The 14,591-nt window shown below is 35.4% G+C and overlaps 1 protein-coding gene across 2 annotated transcripts in view; it reads right to left on the reverse strand.

Moving 5' to 3' along the window:
• The window catches only part of LOC122790285 (LIM/homeobox protein Lhx3), a 1,376,718-nt gene extending 1,362,370 nt beyond the window's left edge, over positions 1-14,348 (reverse strand). Inside the window, exon 1 of one of the 2 annotated variants that reach the window (XM_044057789.1) lies at positions 13,488-14,348. In XM_044057789.1, coding sequence (XP_043913724.1) covers positions 13,488-13,767 — 280 coding nt within the window. In that variant the 5' untranslated portion in view covers positions 13,768-14,348. The remainder of the gene's footprint in view (positions 1-13,487) is intronic. The other variant, XM_044057787.1, reaches the window with a different exon arrangement.
• Between the last annotated feature and the right edge of the window lie 243 nt (positions 14,349-14,591).

Raw genomic sequence — 14,591 nt, forward strand, 5'->3', positions numbered from 1 at the left:
AAATATATTGCATGTAACAGACACACACTACAAATATACTGCATGTAACAGACACACACACTACAAATATATTGCATGTAACACACACTACAAATATATTGCAACACACACACACACTACAAATATTGCATGTAACAGACACTACAAATATATTGCATGTAACACACACACGCTACAAATATATTGCATGTAACACACACACGCTACAAATATATTGCATGTAACACACAGACACACACGCTACAAATATATTGCATGTAACAGACACACGCTACAAATATATTGCATGTAACACACAGACACACGCTACAAATATATTGCATGTAACACACGACACACACGCTACAAATATATTGCATGTAACGCACAGACACACACACCACAAATATATTGCATGCAACACACAGACACACACAGACTACAAATATATTGCATGTAACTCACAGTAACACACAGACACACACACTACAAATATATTGCATGTAACCCACAGACACACACACTACAAATATATTACATGTATCACACAGACAGATTAGGGACCAGATTCCAAAAGACTTGTTCTCGGTGCAAGTCAATTTCTGTACTGTAATACTGTAAATTTCTTCACAAAAAGCAAGTCTTCTGAAATCAGGTTACTTTACAGACAAGCCTTAAAACAACACAGTACGCCATTTACACCGACAGCAAGTCTTTTGGAATTTGGCCCTATATGCATTGTATTTTAGGAATTACATTATGCAAACTAGAACATAAAACAAAATGCTTATACAGATATATTGTGCCCACTTGTATACATATTTCGTTAACACTGGTATAAAATAAAGGATTTGGGTGAGACAACTAGAACATAAAACAAAATGCTTATACAGATATATTGTGCCCACTTGTATACATATTTCGTTAACACTGGTATAAAATAAAGGATTTGGGTGAGACATAAAGAGTGACTTCACATTAAGCAAACAGCTGTTTGTGCACTTGTATTTTGGTCGCAGGTTTATTTTCTGTAGGTGCACTGGGTAGGGGAAATGTATAGGGAAGAGGTGAATATTTTTTGTATTTTACTTAGTACATGTAGATTAGATTAATGAAAATAAGGGAATAGACGGGGAAGAGAAAAAAATGCTGGGTTTTAGATGTGCAGGACTGTACAAATGTGGGATTTGGGTTTATGATTTTTTGTGTGACCTCAAAATTAGTATATATAATTTAGGGAGGGTGAGGCGATGGAGCTTGCTCCTGCAAAAAAACACTGTTGATTATTTAGGTTTGGGTAGTACTTTTAAATTTAATTTTCAGTCTTTCAATTGTCTGTGTTTGCTGTATCCAGTATTTTGTGAGGTTTCTCCATTTCTTTTTTTAATGTGTTGATCTTTTCTCCCCAAGTTTCTACTGAAAAATGTTTTATGCCAAACTCAGTCCAATTTTCCCAGTAATCGGAGACAAAATAAAAATAATTGCACACACATTCGGATAAAATATACATATATGTGGCTATACATACATATGCACATATTTTAATTATCATGCATTAGCATGTACATGTGATAATGTACACATATACCAGCACATACATTATACACACAATACATTATAGCACAAATCAGGTGTATGCATGAAAATGCACCAAGTATCTGAAAAGATTTAACAAGCTCAGAATGTGCTGCCTGTTTGTACAGTGGCTATGCAAAACTTTTTCTCACTGTCCAAGTCACTGTCCAGCAAAATGACGGTTTGATAATGCCAGGCTGATGCTGCTGCTGTGCAAAGAGAGTGCAGCAGCTTTGCAAGTTTAAATTTAAAACCACAGTTCTGTAATCTAAATGATTTTGTTGCGTCTTTCGGCTTTTCCCGGTTAGGGGTCGCCACAGCGAAACTCCGGTCCGCTAATGATTGGCAGTACATTTTAACGTGCAGAGTTGCCAGCCCTGACGCACAACCATCAACGAAGGTACACCCATTCACACATATCTCCACACAGAAGACGCTCTAGCTGAGAATCGAACAGGACGTCTTAGTGTGAGGCGACAACGCTACCGCAGCACCACCACCGAATTTTTTGCAAAATTGTGCAAGTACACATGGTACGTACAGCAACATGCCGCTCATTTTCACTTATTTCTCAATAGGAAACTTTGTGGTCTTCCAAAACACACAGCATACAAAGCTAAGCCAAAGGGGTGACTTCCCTGTGTCTCAGCACTGCAGATCACAGATGCACCAGATAGATGGTTTGGTGACACTGCAGATCACAGATGCACCAGATAGATGGTTTGGTAACACTGCACTGCAGTATAAGGGGGTGGCTGCACTCCTGAGTCTGTTGACCTTCAGATAAGACATTAAACCAAAGTCCCTTCTGCTTAAGTGGGATGTAAAATGATCTCAAGGTACCCATCAAAAAAAAAGAGAGAGTCCTTTATTTATATACAAAGAGATCTCCTATTTACAAAATATTTATAACTGTACAAATACACCCCCCTTTCAAGTATACCAAGCCAATTTTCTCCCATATTGAGATTATATATATATATATATATATATAATATTACACACATACATATTACATATACATATATAAAATCACACACACACACACACAAATCAGTTTCCACGAGCATACTAAAGTTTAATTCCTGTTAGACTAGACCCTCCACTCCTTTTTCCCCCATAACCATCAGACTTTACTAAATATTGTTGCTAAAAGCCATTTACCATTAAACAATTTCATTAATTCTTTCATTCCATACAACTAATAAAATAATTTTATTACTTATCATACTCTTTGCTTGTATTCTTATATTTAAATCAGTCATATTTAATTTTATCCACTTCTTTTGCACCTTCAAAAAATTAGTTACATAGCTTTTACTCTTAACATTTCAAAAACACATGTTCTGTAGTTTCTTCTTGTTAATGTAAATATATTCTATCATCACTTTTCTTTTTATATGGCATATTTCCTTTTACTAGCAATGTATTTATTACCAGTCTTCACAAAAATCTTGACATTCTACTTTCTGATTACTCCATGTGCTTCTTGTTTTATAGCTTTAATTTTTTTCATCAGTTAGATTTTCCCATGATTTTACATAGTAATATTTGTAGTCTTACACTATACTTTTCTACTGTTTTTCTAGTTCATCAATTTTTATTTTCCACAAAAAATATTTTTTGGGTAATATTTCCTCATTTATACACCTTTTCTCTTTTTTTACCATACCCCAAAATTAATCACACATATTTGTACTGCTAATCTCTCATTTTTTTTCATGTATCCACATTAACACTTTATACAAAGTTAATGAAGAGTGTAAACCACTGGGTTAATTAACCCTAAACCTCATCCGTTATGTACATGCAAAACACTTCTTTTTATTGGGTTTACCTAGAACCCATATAAATAAAAAAAAAATTAAAAAAATATGCAATAATTCCTTTTCAGATAACAAATGTATTTATGTTGCCGACAGTAAAATATGCTACTTTCCCATCAGTACTGAAATTAACAAAACAAGCCTTTTTGTTCTCCAGGAAAGAGAGAGAGGTTTGTTTTACCTCTTCTAGTGTGTTTCTCCACTAAGTTTCGACTTGGATATAAAATCTAACAGAATTTTTTTTTTTGTAAAATATATTATTCCTGATCTTACATCACCAAAAATTTTACTTTTCTCTTTATGTAAAGCCAACCCTATCATCTCTTGACATTCATTTGTGCAAATTACTTTTATCCAAATTTTATTTTTTGCATTACTATAATGTAAGATCTAGTCCACAAAAAACAACCAGAAGGAATGGAAGAAAACTGTAGTCTAACAGCAGTTTATTCAAGTTGAATGTCACAAACACAAACAGAACACGAGTTCTGTTTAGGACATTCAACTTGAATAAACTGCTGTTAGAAGGAATGGAAGAAAATTGTAGTCTAATTACTATAATGTATCTGCATATGTTAACAGAACTGGAATTCTTAACCCTTCAGGTGTTAAATTAAAATAAAGGAGGTGGGATATATATTTCCAAATATTATCAGTTCATAACCACTGCAAAGAGTAAAGAATTTATTGGACATCTCTATCTTACACTCTTCATATGTATCTCTTAGCTTAACCAGCCATTTACAAGTATTTTACTTCAGTATTACTATATGCTGACATACACAACTTTCTCACTTACATCATTATTACCCATAACATCTCATGTCAAATTGTGTCAAATGCCTAAATAATGTCTCCCATCATGATTTTCACTTCTTTTCTGTTCATACTATCTACAGTTTCTCTATCATTAATAATTCTTGACAACCTTTCCCTTTTATACTACATATGCTATCTTCCATAATATTTTCCATTTTAGTTCAAATCTCTTTTGTATTAGGCTCATAACGATCTTATAATCATTCAATACTACTGGTTTCCATTTTTAATCATCTATCTTCTTTTTTCCATATGAATTTAAGTATTTCATTACATAACTATACATAAAATCTTCATTTAACCATTCACTTAAAATCTTTAAAAAAATAAATATTTGTTGCCAGTTCTTTAAAACATTTCATACCTTATTCCACCTGGGCCTGCAACCAAATCTACATTTACTTGTCCTAACACTATCTAGCCTCATTTAAAGAAATTTTTTTCAACTTTTTTTTTTTAGTAGAAAAAGAGAAGTATTTTTTAATAGAAAAATAGAATAATGTTTTTTCACTGCCTTCTTTTCTTCTTGAACATTTTTTGGACATATTGTACTATACTATTCATAATCTTTTCTCAAGTTCTTTCCATTTCGCCTTTTACATTTTCATTTCTCTCATTACACTACCATCTTCCTTTACACTTCTGTTTTTCTTTGTAAAAAATTATCAAAGTATTTTCTATCATTATGTTTTAAATCTTCCAATGCATGGTTATATATTCTTTTATAATTTTGCTTTCAAACATTTTTTTTTATACATTTTTCCTTAAAAACCATCCACCATTCAGACCAATTTTTATAAAATGTTCTCATAGTAGTATGATCTCCCATAGCTGTATTAATCTTTCTTTCTTCATTCCATGATTTCCCAGTTATGCTTTGTATTCCTTTGCCTATTTTTATATATTCCTTATTTCCTTTATCTCTAGCCATATTGCAAGATGATCAAAAAACCCTGTTTCAACTACCTCCTCTTCTTTTACAATTAAACCTTCCGATTTTACAATCTAATTCAGTTCTGTACATACCCATTTAAGTCCATGAATTTCTGCCCCAAAGTTTTAACTTACATCTCATAACCTCTGGCATTCTTCCTATAGCATGTCCTTTCTTTTTATGCTTTACTCCTAAAATTACAATTAAAGCCTCTTAATATTCATATTTTTACTACAGTCTAAAATCTGATGAAATAAGCTTTCCCTTTCTTTACAATTAGTAAAAGCATACAAATGTTATAATTCTATATACTTGTTCTTTCCAGTTTAAGTCTACAGTGGTTAATCTTCTCTTTTTTGCTTTAGTTGCATCTAATATCTTTACCGTGTTTCTACAGAATACAGATATTACAGAACATCTCATTTCCCAAATTCCAGGTCATCTTTCATTCCCATAGTTTCTCTGTTTGTAATCTTTCATTTGTTAAAAATCTTGTGTTTTCTAATATAATTACATCTATCTCGCATATCTCCAAAAATACTATTCCTCTTATTACATTCTTGTTTCATAAGTTCATAACCAATTATTAGACTAGCTTTCTTAATAGGCCGTGGTAAATCTAACCAGTTTTCTTCCCAAAGGTGAGAATCAAACACTGCAACTTGTGTCCGAGTCAAAAACCTTAACCATTACACCAAACTCCACTCCTAGCTGTATAGATTCTTTTTCATCCATTTCCTATTTCTCTTTTGCACTTATCCCTTTGAATTTTCTTTTTCTTTTACCCCTTTACCAATAGAATTATTTTCTCTTTTACTACCTCCCATTTTATGTCTTCATCACTTATTTCAGAAACTTCTATGTCCTCTATTACTTTTCTCTCTCATCTAAAATTTTCTTCTAATTTTTTACTACTTCTAAAGATTCTCTCTCCTTACTCATTTTCAGTTTTGCAATCCATCCATAAATGTCCAGTTTAGTTAACTTAGCATTTCTATTCATATTTTTGCATCATGTCCCACTTCTCCACAAATATAACAATGTATTTCGTCACAGAGTTATCAAATGTCTTTTTTTGAGGAAAACACAACATGTATTGGGCTGTCCCTGTATTTTATAACATGCCTATACCCCTCCACATTTATCATGCCTGGTACATGTATAATTTTTCCCCTCCTATTTTTGACACAATATTACAATCCAAGTCCATAAACCCTCTTGGTCATAAACTTTTGCAATGTCCAATACTTATTTACATAAAGCTTTCAAATGCCCTTTCAAAGCCTCTCTATCTCTGTTCAAAACTGTACATGAATCGCTTAGTTTCCGTTAAGTGCTTTTATCACAAAGATTCCATGGGATACAGTTTTTTTTTCATATTCCCCACGAAAATTTCCTATTGAAAAACAGTCTCAAATATAAGTGTAAAAAAACTTATGTTAATAATAAATGCTCTTACCTCGTGTGCTTTTACATCCAAATTTGTCCCAAACTTAATTCTTACCACATACTTCCAGTTTTTATTTTATTCTGTCTTTTTCTACTGCTCCACTTTTGCCTTCTTTTACTTTCTCTGCATAGGTTTTCTTTTCCATTTCACCACTATTCTTCAGTATTGTCTCTGCATTCTCCTCTTGTATTTTCTCCATAATGCCCCCCCCCCAGAAATTATCTTCATTTTCTGGGTCACTCTAAACCACCATTTCTTTAATTAGATCATCCCGCAACCCTCCTGACTGGAGGGTTGTAATTATATATCCATCATATGCTGACTCATCTCCATCAAAATAGGTTTCTTTGAAACATTTTCTCAAAATCCTGCACACACTCTCCAGTCTCAATATTTGCTTTCTGCTTAATTTCTTTCACCACTCCATCTCCTCCTTTCTCCATCTGCCTACCTGCTTGTCCAGGCCACCTCTATGCCAAGAATGGAAACAGGAAGTGCCCCTCCAACATGTGCCCCACTCACAACAGTGACAAATAGGGGAAATCCCTAATGCCCTGGCCAAATTTCCCCTAGTAGTATAAGTACTGCAATTGGTATTTATGCTACAAGGAGAAAAAAAAAAAAAAAAAAACACAACTGGTCTCCCCTTAAAGAGGTCACTAACCTAGTGGGACTACACCAGTCAACAAAAGATGGATGGATAAATAAATAAATGAAATGCATAATGTCTAGAGGGGTTTAAAAAGTCATAAGCTGCTTGTAATGAACTGTAATCTATCACTTTAGAAATTATTTGATTGTGACTATCCCTTTAAATACGATTTTTATTGTTCACTGAAACATGAGCATGAACAGGTTTTGGCTAACTAGCTTATATGTAACTTTTCGTCTAAAGTAGGTTTGGCTTGGTAGTGTATAATTAATGGATTTGAACTAAGTTTTGGAGAAAACAACTCTTGTAAAAATTGAATACTTTGATCCATATTTGTGAAAGACATTTCTAGAGCAGTGTGTGCGTTTGTAAAAACAACCCTGCCATTATCTATGATGTGCTTTCATTTTTACTGCACAGTTACTATTACATATGGCACAAGAACTACATGGAATATTACAGGCAGAGTATATAAACTATTACTCAAATCGCTTTTCACATCCACTCATCTTAATGTTTCTTTTGTTTTTCCTCTCTAGACAGCCATATAGATTTCCACTGTAAACACTAAAACTTTGGTAGTGTTTTACACAGCTGTTACTAGACCATTTGTTGGAAAAGTAATCCTAAACCTTTACACAATACTCAAGTATGAAGCACATTTTCACTGCTTTGAAGGCAAATGCATAATGTATACCACACTCAGACAGCCTTTAGGTGTAGATTCCCACTCTGGAGTGAAACAATAACAGTTATATGGTTATGAAGTAGTCAACTTGTTTTGGAAACTCAAAGTGACAATTTAAAGTCTTCAAAATTAAACATTATTACAATGAAAACAAAATTCCACAGAATAAATAAAAAAAAAATATTTTCAATTCAACATAAGAAGTGCATCCTATTTTGGATGTAATAGACAATATCTGAGAGCAGTGATAGGCATAGCTTTTCAGCAGTTCTAATAATTTATAGTGTTAACTAGTCATAATGCAAAAAATCCATTTCTTTGATCCTTAAAATAATTTTGTTTCAGTCATGTTTTATTTCACATAATACTTCGACCTTAATGTTCTTCTGCTCGCTCTTGCTATAGTGGACCAGCTCGTCAGCTTTAATGCTAGCCTGTCTTTCCTGAAGTAGACGTGACATAGTGCAGTTTTCCACATTAAATTCAACATTATTCTTTAGCTAAAGCTGTTTTGCACTGACATTGAAATTTGCCTTTACCAACATTCTGTGGCTGTTCAGAAGTGTCTGCTTGAGAGAAATTATAGCTGCAATCATAGATTCTAGTGCTTGAAACATTATGCACATTTTGTAGATATGAACTTGCAAAAGCTTGCAAAAGCATTTAGAATACGTGAACATGTATGAATATTTACACATAGAACTAACACACCAAGTAATAGACTGCTGCTTACACACATTTCTTTACCATCAATCAGTACTTTGTCATACTACCATCATATTCACCTTCCACTTTCAAAATCAGTTGTCATGGTAAGGACCACTGCGGTGGAAAGGAAAGGAAAGCAAAGCAAGGCAGACTAGACTTCCCTATTCCCAGTAACAGTCCCTAGCTCTGAGTACAGGATTCCCACGTTTCCAATCAAGTTGTAAAATATGTTCTCTCCAGAGCATCTTTTGAGTCTCTCCAGAGTCCTCCTCATAGTAAGCATTCCTGATCATGGCAAATAGCTGCTTACCTCTCATCTGCAGAGAGCATACTATTCCTTTTCAAAAGTGGTGATGACGTTCGACTTTGAAGGTGCCGATTTTCACCCTTTGTGCTCCACACTGTTGTAAACTCCTTAGTATGCCACAGACCACAGTCACTTGTATTCAAGTGTATATAATCATCATCAGTAAACAAACATTGAATCCCAACATCCTAGATTTGATACTCTCCAAACCCTAGTTGCGCCTTAATAGTCGGTCATTAAAAATCACTACAAGAGAGAAATCATACCTATAGGGAACAGTCCTAGGTCCATCCTGACAAAACTACAAACAAAACTCATGATTCATAAATATAGGACCCGAATAGATGCAGCACCAGCCTGCAACCCTACATTGTTGTAGCACCTCTCCCAAGACAGTTCAAGGTACTTGGTCATATGCTTTCTCTTGAACCTCATAAGGCATGTAAACCCATGCTGGTAAACTCCCACAACCCTTCTAAAATCAATACAACTAGAAAGTGAAATTGATATAGTCTCATAGCAAGGAAGAAAAAACAAGATTCCTCCTGAAAAACATGCTCAACTATCCAATGCAGTCTTTTCCTGCCTGCTGGTGTAGATTTTCACAGGAGGTGGAGAAAAGCAGGAACCCACTGCAAATGGAACACACTTGCTGAAAATGGAGATTAATACCTCAGTTTGTCAGTAATAATTTACTGTCCATATTTTCCAGGCCATATGGAAGAGGCTTATCAAACATGATAGCCCAATAATATCACAGTTCTCATCTACTCCTGCAGACTAACCACACTGGAAAGGGGCTTATCTACAAAACTAATTTCATGAGATGCTTCTTGAACAGCTTCCTCAAACGAGTGCGTATCTACTAGGTTCAGGAGTTCTCCCAAAGTGTGTTTCTTCTACCTTCCAACAATGACTCCAGCCAAAGAAAGTCAATGTTTCAGCACTTTTGCTGACAACAGCCTGGGTAAGGTCTGACCTAGTCCCTTGAGTCACCAAAACAATGTCAAAACCTTACCAAGGCTGTCAAATATTAATTTTTGACAATTGTGATGAACTTCTCTCACCCAGGACCTCACTTTACCGACTTGCTGCAAATGCTGCCCTCTGCTCTTTTGGTGCTTATCAGTCAATAGAGAAAGAAACACACCCACCCACCTTAGTACTGCAAGGAAGTTTTTTTTTTTTTTTTTTTTAAACTTGACAGCCTCCCTTACTGCTGGTCCACTCACAGGTCCCTGGTTTATGAAGGAGCAAAGGTTCTGTCTTTGACTGCAATAGTGACGACTCTGGTCCGACAGCTTCATGCACAAGAGATGGTAAACTGGCATCTGAAGCTGACTTGCCCATTTGGGTGAGGGATGACTGGGCCAATATATGGGGAGAATTTCCATGTACATATCAAGAAACAGCTTCCCCAAGAAGCCATTACTCAAAACCAGGTGACAAGTCTGTGTGTGTAGGAGCACACAGATGGTACAAGTAGAAAGACCAGCATTATTTCTACTACAGGCCACAATCCAAACTTCAGGGGTGAGGAAATGTTTGATCATTAAAAAGGATGATACCCCTTGCATCTGTAAAAGTCAGTCTCTCCATGAAAGTCAAGACAGCCACTTGATATAAGCAGATGTCCTAAAATATTTAAAAAAGTATGCCACATGGCATTTACTTTTGTCTAGCAGAACTCTAAAATGGCATAAATTGTACCAGCAACGGTAAACATATTGCAAATTCTGAGAATGAAGCCAAGCAAAGCTCAACCAAAATTGAGGATGTCCAGCAAAATAATCACTTGTCTACATGGTACATCTATCAAACTGTGCATTTGTCTGAGAAAAATATTTTAACTACCTTCTACTCAGGGCATGTATTCTATTTAGCAAAGAAAATAATACACCAGGTGCACACAACTTTTCTATTATCCATGCAGCTCTGGGATTTAAAAGTTATGCTAATGGCTTGTGCAGTTACCCAATAATACTATGTACAAAATGCACTGTTGAACAATATTTATACTTCAAACTAGGATAGCCTGTTGCATTTTAAAGCTGTATCTTACACAGTTAACTTCTCCTTATTTTTCTTCCAAACAATTTGGATAGCCTGCTGCATTTTAAAGCTGTATCTTACACAGTTAACTTCTCCTTATTTTTCTTCCAAACAATTTGTACATTCAAAAATGTATGCAAAATAATCTCCGCTTTCAACTTATACTAATGCGTATAATTTCTACTTTACACATTACCAAAAGACAACACTGTTTTAGTTGTTAAAAGGTCATCTGACAGTCTGCAGGTACACCTGCCAACTATTATTTACAGACCAAAAAAAAGTGTTGGTACTGCCAAACAAAACTGCAATATATTTTGATTCTGCAGAATTATACTATTGCTTATCCAATTACAGTCTGCTGCCAAACTCCACTTCAACTTAACGTAAAAAACACGCAATATGTAAACTGAAATTATTCTTCACAAGAGATGTAATGTTTCCTATACTGTTAACTTGACTTAGTTATTCAGTATCTACTACCCTTCATAATCAACTTAGCAAACAAAAAGATAAAACTGTTAAATTGTTTAGTTTAAAATAAGATCAAAATGCACCCCTATCCCACCACAAACATCTTATTTGAAGCAACCACTCTCTATAAAGTTTTTATCAACCTCTAACACACTCTTAAGACATTAATACTCGAGATAAACTGCATAATCTAGGACAAAGACATCTCAGTACTGATCTTTTACTAAAATGCCCCAATCCCACTGCCACCTAAATCAGTTAATTCATTACAATGGTTCCCTCAGGACTACCATACGATGTGAATAGCTTCAGACGGTTATTTATTCCACATAATAGCCCCCCCCCCCCCCGTTTTCTCTTCTAAACAATGGAATACTTACTTTAATGTAATGTATGCTGATCTAACTGAACCTATTTTACATTTGATTACTGCGTTATACACTAGTCCTATCACTGTGTGATATCTTATAAGAGCATACACCTGCAAATTACTACCGATTGTTTTCTTTCTTGTGAAACTTCTGAAATACATAACTTTTCTTGTGAAACTTCTGAAATACATAACTTTTCTTAAAATGATCAAATTACCAAGAAACCAGAATATGGAAATAGATGTATTTATACAGATAATTTAATGCGGGTGTTGCTCATGGAGGAAAATTAACCCATTTAACTGCATATGCAAAGCAATGCTATTTTGGGGGTATGCAAAATGCAAGGAACTGTATTTTGTTGTTTACAGAGCAAAAAAACATCATTTGACAGTAATCACCAACAAACACAACTTCCTGCTTACAAATCACCATTCAACATTGGAGGACGTCAGCCATCTGTATAAACATATGCGTGTCTGCGCATTATTTGCCAAGCAACAAAGTGCCGAAGGGTTGCCTTCGTGGTTATGAAAATAAAGTGCGGTTTTTCTGCAAAGTTAAAATGCCACAGTATTGTTGTAGGTTATTAAAACTAGGTAGAGTGGCAGTGTGGTCAAATAACGTTTAATTATGACTCAGTGAGTAGATTTGCCATACGTTTACTTCAGAAACTCCGTAACTTACAGCAGCGCAGACATCTCATTGAAATACAAACCATTCACAGAACGTACAACGCAGTAAATGAATGACCACATACCATTGTCCATGCATCCCCAGTGCCCCCGATTATGACGTAAAATGTTATTCCATTTCCCATAAACCTGGTCATTTTGGTAGAAAATTTGTGGATTACCCTCAATGACAACATTTACTGAGTTGTAGACTTTGTTTCCAGCTAAAGCATGTTAATTTACGTTCTCTTACTCTTGACAACTTCTCAAGTCGATATTACTAATGCTTTTAAAGATGCTCCTGATTCATTCTGGATGTGTCCCTTCCCTAATTCAGGAGGTAAACGCTCCGGGCTATGCTCCTGCCCCTAAAATGAAATGCCAGGCTTGTCTAAACTCAATAACTCTAAACGCTCGCTTTTATTTTAGGGTTACCACCTGTCCCTCTTTGGGCAGTTGTGTCCTGCAAAAAAAAATTAAAAAAAATGGCAAATGTGCTGATATTTTAGGACAAAAATATTTCTCAAGCTTTAATAGTTTCGTAAAACAGTTATCTTGGATCTGAAACACGTAAATGTTATATAAACTAGCATAAGCAACTCAAATGCTACAAGAATAATCTTTTACTTTGGCAAAAAAGTGAAGTTCTGTCCTTTGCACCAGCTGTGGGTATGATTTGTACTGCAATATTTCATGTTTCTATAAAAAAAGTCTCACTTTGGGCATATAAAAAGGTGGCAACCCTACTTTTATTTGACAAGATGCACAATAACATGAACAAAATCCATCAGAATATTATAAACCTAACAGAAGTGTTAGAGATGAAGAACAGCATAACTGAATAATAAATGCTAAAATATAATGCTGTGCCCCTAATTACAGTATATATTATAAGAAAGCGTAAAATTGGATGCCTGAAAATGTTATCCAGACAGAATATATGTAGACAGATTGAAATAGCAAACAGCCATTAAATACCTTTCACGTCCAGTGCAAGTGCTTTCCAAGTTGATGCATAACTGATGCAGTGTCCACACCAAGAGGAATAAAACTCGACTACCCAAGCACTGGATGAGTTTAAAAGGGTCGTCTTTAAATTCTGGCTCTCCAAGATTACCACTGCGTCCTGGCTTGTATACAATTTTCCTGCTTCAGTCTGGCAACCCCATTGCAACACAGAGCCCATTACAATAACTGCGATACAATAGTCTGAAAACGAAGACAACCAACAGTACCTTCTGCTGGTATACGCAGCCATGTTTGCTACAGGGAGATTCAAACTGACCCTTCACCCTGCAGACCTGACAACAGCCGGCGTTCTCAGAAGCACTTCTTCCGGGAAGTTCCAGTTCTGATTTGGGTTCCATGTGACAAGCTGGATATTGGTAGGTTATCCAACAAACCTGCGTTTATTGGCCTGAAAAGATAGACAAGAAAAAAAAATGAAACGGTGCAACAGTAGTTGGCGTAGTATAAAAATTAGAGAAGTAGAGTGGAATCTGCTGCTCTGTGGTATTCTCCACAGATGTGATTTAAACAGAAGTTGTGTTTCGCTGTTGTTTGTCCGAAAAACAGAGATACGTTGTTTAAAGCAGGAGGCTCTAGTCCAGTGCTTCTCTTTACTGTGAATGCTTTTCAGAAGCCTCTTGATTTACTGTAATAGCTTGAGTTTTCTCCATAAATATGTAAGGGAATATTGAGGTTTACAGTAGTTATAGTATACATTTACATGCTGATTGCTCTCTGGGAAATGCATGTTGATGGACGGAACTTAGATTTACTCCCAATCATTGCTTTTGTTGATCTGTCCTCAGCCCTGTTTTCCCTCATTGTGCACATGGGGTTGGGTGTCACTTGAACAGTGACGTGGCAATCATCTCGAGCCAAGGTTTATACCGCCGGGTGGCTAGCCCTACCGCGATAGTTCATTCGTACCCTTGACTCACACCTACGGCCAATTTAGAGTGTCCAGTCTACCTACTATATGTCTTTGGACTGAGAGAAGAAACCGGGGCACTCTGAGAAAACATACGTAACCGCAGGAAGAACAAACAGACTCCGTACAGAGGGCAACCAGCCGAG

Source organism: Protopterus annectens, chromosome 16.part0 (genome assembly GCF_019279795.1).
Source record: "Protopterus annectens isolate FY-2018-M chromosome 16.part0, PAN1.0, whole genome shotgun sequence".
Classification (NCBI taxonomy): domain Eukaryota; kingdom Metazoa; phylum Chordata; order Ceratodontiformes; family Protopteridae; genus Protopterus; species Protopterus annectens.